The sequence below is a fragment of the Cariama cristata genome, unplaced genomic scaffold (assembly GCF_000690535.1).
Source record: "Cariama cristata isolate BGI_N322 unplaced genomic scaffold, ASM69053v1 scaffold37971, whole genome shotgun sequence".
NCBI classification, from domain to species: domain Eukaryota; kingdom Metazoa; phylum Chordata; class Aves; order Cariamiformes; family Cariamidae; genus Cariama; species Cariama cristata.
Genome location: NW_009601650.1, coordinates 255 through 5607, shown reverse-complemented (window position 1 = coordinate 5607; position 5353 = coordinate 255). Strand labels below are relative to the sequence as shown.

Here is a 5353-nt window from a genome sequence, read left to right as displayed (position 1 = left end):
CCAGGGCCCGTGTTGAGTGGTGCGCTGGGGGAACACGGGAGAGGGAATGTGCGGGAGGTGTGCGGGGGTTTGGGGGTGCTGGAGGGTAATGTGCAGAGGGACCCTCGGGGGGCGTGCTGGAGCAGTGTGCTGAGGGAGGCTGCGCGCTTAGCGACCCAGGCCGGAGGGGGCTTGTTGAGGGGATGGGGAGTGCATCTGCTTTGCCTTCTGTCAGAGTCGCTGGGTGCCTCCACGTGGAAGTGACTGCCGGCGTCAGGATGGCTTCTTGGCTACCGACGGGTCCGGCCAGCCGGCTGCCCCGGGCTGGAGTCCCAGGGCTGCGCTGTCGAGGGGAGTGGTGGGGTAGCACAAATCAAGCGAGCAGCTGGTACCGAGTACCTCTGCGCATCTGCTGTCATTGCTGTGAAAATTTGCTTGTAGTTTGTGGCAATGACATACTGTGTTTTGCAGAGCTATGGATCTCGCTGGAGGAGCACCAAGATGCGTTAGAGCTTATCATGAGCAAATACAGAAAGCAGATGTTACAGCTTTTGCAAGGGAGAAAAGGTGAAGATGCAGAACCAGTCTTGAAAGTTCATCAGGCTAATTCTTTGGTAAGGTGGGATGGGGGCAGAAGAGGGCTCAAGAGCCCTGTTCCCTGTCTCTTGCTTGCTTTTATATAACCTTTGTTTCCATTCATGGAATGTCTCTACTCCAGAATACATTTTCTGAAACTCATCTCTCTCTGCTGGTATTTTTCACTCTATTCCTTTTGCAGCACACAGATTGTAACAATTATCACAGAGGACACTGAAAAGCGTAACCCTTTCACGGCACAGCTGAAGTGCTTTATGCACTAGCTGGTGAATTCTCTGGGTTAAGCTTTATGCACGTGATTCTCTACAGTAAAATCAAAGACATCGGAGTTGTTGTTGTTCCTGTTCAGTAATTGTAACAAAGGGAGAAGAACCTGCTAAATCTCTGTGAGCTGCAGTGTGTTTAATTCTTAAGAGATCATCACTCCCGAATGTTTTTAAATCTGGATACTATGTGCAGTGGCCTAAAAGTGTCCCTCCATCCATGTTGGGTGCAGTGACTTCAGAACTCTTAAGGTGTGGCTACTGATAACTGCTGCCTGTTTTACGTTTAGGTGTCTAATAACAATATAATAACATTAAATCTCTATTTAAGGCTTATGAATTAAGTTAGGCATTTGTTAAAATGCATTTTTATGTGATTAGAGAACAGCAAGCTGGTTCAACCTAGTGACATCTCATATCTTGTGCTTTTTTTAATTGTAATGGGAGCCAGCCTAGCTCTTTGCACATGTATCTTCGCACTGATAGATGGCAACTCATTAGTTCTGTTTTGTGTTGCTTAGGTCCTCTGAAGTTAAGTAGTGTAACAATGTCTTGCTTCCAGTGCTTGCTTAGGTGTATGAAGTGCTCTGTTTATCAAGACTTAACATTTGAACAAAACTTCTAGCGTTATTCTTTGGAACTGCTTTTGCTCCGTTTTAATGGCATGGAAATGCAAAGCTGAAAAGGCTCTGGAGGAACCTTTGATGGAACGTTCCTAGACTATCTCAATATCTAGGCAAAATCTTCTGTACTTCAGATTAAGTCCATGAGTTTTTTCCTACCCACCCCTTGGAGAATAGTAACAACCTTTTAATATCGCTCAAAGAGCTATATTCTTATTATAAATTGTAACCTTCTTTCTGTTTAGGGAAAAAAAAACATAATTCTTTCTTCCCAGATTAAGTTATCTAAGTATTTCTTGTTCCTCAACCTGTCTCCTAGATGCTCCGATTTGTTTACATATTTTCTGAATAATGGAATTCAAAACCGAATTCTCTGCTCTGATGATACATTTATCTTCCAGAGGCAGTGGAATAACTACTGATACTTAGAGAAAAGAAAGTCCACCCTATAACATTACTGGATATTCCCCAAAGTGCTTTGTGATAACTTCGTATTTTTGTATAATGTTCAAATGATTCAGAAGCTTCCAAGTTCTTATCTTGCTGCTTCTTGCCAATTACTTGACATTTTCATGTTTGCACATTTGAGTTCCTCTCTAAATACTGTACTGTTAAACAGAATGCTCTTCAAAAGGAACTGTTGCTACATTAGGTGTTAGAATTTTTCAGTGTTCATTATATGTGCATTTCTGAGCTTCAACAAAATGCATCTTCCAAAGGAGTAGAGCTGTATCTAGACAGAATCTGTAGAAACTGCCGCAGGAGGCTCTGGTCTTATTTATTTTAGTTTCCTTGCTTGGCTTCCTTCTGAGATGAGGCTGTTTACACTGTTACTTATTCTTGAAATTTCATGTGCTTTTATATTCAGCGTTCTTATAAATTCAGTCACGCTTTTCTAATAAAGCAATATAAAATTTGGTGTATTCTAATCATATTCACATAAACCTGAATCTGTTGTCTCAGTCCTTGTCACACTTGAAATTATTTCGATCTTAGTAAGTAAGGGTGCCTTATCTTGCTGACTGATGTAATTCTATTCACTGTTTTCATTGATGACTCATGATAATGGACAATAAGGTACATGTGTTAATCTGTAGATGTTATACAAGTTCGAAGGGATTTCAGGTGTTTTGGAGGAAAGGATTAAAATTCAAACCAGGAAAATAATAAAAAAATCAAGAAAATGAAAGTAATTGATTTAGAAGGGGTAAATGGTTACTGCTGCTTTTGCCTGAACATATTGAATATGTTACTTTTATGTCTTTCAGGAAATTGAAAGTCAAATAGACAGAATATGTGAAATGGGAGAGGTGATGAGAAAAGCTATTCAAGTCGATGATGATCAGTTCTTTAAAGTTCAGGAGAAACTAGCTCAATTGGAGGTAAGAACAGATACAGTTGGTAAGGACAGATCAAGCTTTGGGAGTCTCTAGACTTACTCTGGACTTTCTATGTATGTGTCAAGGATTTATAACAATAAAAAATTTGGGGGTGGGATCAGGAGATGCAGAACATGATCTGTTGTTGATGTTTGTATTATATACATATATGAAGCCAGAAGCAAAAGATGAGCTTTAAATGATGTGGTTCCCCTCTTGCTAGCACTGTATTAATGTTTATGTTACAAAATCAGTGTTTTGGTTGGCTGTGAACGAGTGAGGCTATTCAAAGATTATTGACCTTTAATTTTGAATTAGCTCATTTCTATTATAGTCCTTTAATTGTGAATTAGCTTATTTCTATTTCAGCAAAAATATTGATTTTGCAGCTTGAAAACAAAGAGCTGCGTGAACTATTGTCAATCAGCAAAGAGTCTTTTGAGGTGGGGAGAGAAGATCTGCCTGACTGAAGCCTTAGGTCACAAAATCTTGTCTCCAAATCTTGACTTCAGAGACTATTACGAAACTGCCCTACAAGGATGGGTTTTGATTTGTTCTTTCAGGTGTTTCCTTGTATGTTTGTTTTATCTTTCAAAATGTGTGAGCTGTTTTATCTGCATTTTTCTGAAATTACGTAGTGTTGATGGCAAAGGATTGCATTGCTGCTCCATCTTAGTAATTGCAGCATAGAGATGCTTAACAGTGAAGTATTTGATGTGTACTGCCTTGTGATAGTTTATTTCCTCTCCCGTTTGTTATTTTTTATGAGCTTTAGTTAATAATTCCAGCTGTGCAGATGGCACTTAAATCCACATTGTCAGTAGCTAGAGAACATAATACAGGTTGTGATTGTTTTATTTGATAGAATGAGTAAGAGATTATACAAAACTACATTGTAAATGGTAGGTACAGATTTTGCTCTCCCTGCACACAGTAGGCACGCGGAGCTTTTGTTTTGCTTTGAAGAGCTAACACTCAGTATTCGGCTGGGTTAACATTGTTATTTGGACAACTGCTTAGAAGCAGATTGAGAGAATAGCAGATAGCCAATAGAGCACTTTAAGTAGTAACTCATATAAAGAGCATACTTTACCTTGATTTAGGGGTGAAAATCAGAGTGGATGACCCTTTCTGACACCTCTGCATTTTTGAAGGATGTTGCTTATCTGACTGATTTTATTTTTTTTTTACTTTTTTTTTGTTGTTAATGAGTAGACCTGTTCCAGCTTTACCAATGCTCCAAGGTATGTGGATACTGGCTAGCTCTGATCTGAAGGCGGTGCACTCAAACCCTACACAGAACACAGCACTTTCAGATCAAAGCTCTTTGGCCTCCCACCACTTAGGACTTCAGGAAGAGTGAGCTGAGGTCTGCCTCAAAACTAAAGCAAAACAACTGTGTAGACAGGTTTTTAATATTACATCACAGGTAAGTCTAGTGACAGATGTTACATAGTTACTACAGAATCCTATATTGAATGAAATTAGAGTTGCTGTCTTGTAGGAATTTATCAATATTGTGGTATTTTTAATGACATTTTTATATAAATATTTCTGTCTTTCTTACCTGTGGTCAAAGAATAATCATCCAAAACCAGTAAACATCTCATTTCCAATATTAGTTTAAATTTTTATGCCACTTTTTCCCAAGTGAGAATTTTGATAGATGCAGAAGGTGATTTATGTTCCTATGCTTATTAAGAGACATATTCTTGCAACCATTTGGAATATCTAGCAAGAATGTTTAGTAAATATATGGAATTTCTGTACAGGAGTATTCTTGTATATAATCCTTTTCTATAAGAAATTGTTTACGAGGGAATAAAAAAACAATTGGCAGTATTTTCTCAAGTGTATTCTGTTTTGTGAATCCTCAGGATAATTCTGTCTGTTCTGCATGTACCCAAGACTTTCGCACTCCCTCTAATTTTTACCTTTTTTTCCTTCATTACCTGAATGAAATACTACAATGACCAAAAATGTTGCATTTTGTCTCTTTTAAATTAACATAATCTGAAACGCTTGCGATGATGCCTTTTTTAGCTTTATTATCCTAGTGTAGGTTAACATTCCTCTAATTGGCTAGTTGCTGCGCAGCCTGAAAAAAATGGAAACTAAATAGCAGTTGCTTTTGGCTAATGAGTTTATTATTAATTAGCAGTGGGCTATAATTAGCAGGAGAAGTTTAAATATGTGCCATTTACTACTGTCCTATTCTAGATCTGTAAGTATGGAATCTGTGACTGTAGATGTCTGATTGCATATGGTTCTTGTGGGCGGCTGGGCATTTTCGGAAGAACTTGCTCTGCTCTTGTTGGAAGCTGGGCTCGGGCTTCAATACTGAACACTCTATTCTGCCTGTCCTTGAAATCCAGGCAGAAAGCATCTCTCTCTGTTACTTGAACTCAGTGTGGACTTCAGTGAAAGCAGTGCTTTTCTCCCTTCCTAGAGGCCCTGCCTTCCCTCCGTCGAGGTTTCAGCCACAGGGAGCAGGGTTCCCGAGAGCGCAGAG

General features: G+C 39.2%; 1 protein-coding gene across 1 annotated transcript; it reads left to right on the top strand.

Annotated features, from left to right (window-relative positions):
• The first annotated feature begins 182 nt into the window (after positions 1-182).
• LOC104169582 (suppressor of IKBKE 1-like) lies at positions 183-3311 on the top strand. Its single transcript, XM_009710532.1, has 3 exons — positions 183-593; positions 2731-2844; positions 3231-3311. Exons 1-3 carry the CDS (start codon positions 183-185, stop codon positions 3309-3311), a joined length of 606 nt encoding a protein of 201 aa, XP_009708834.1.
• Positions 3312-5353: the final 2042 nt, after the last annotated feature.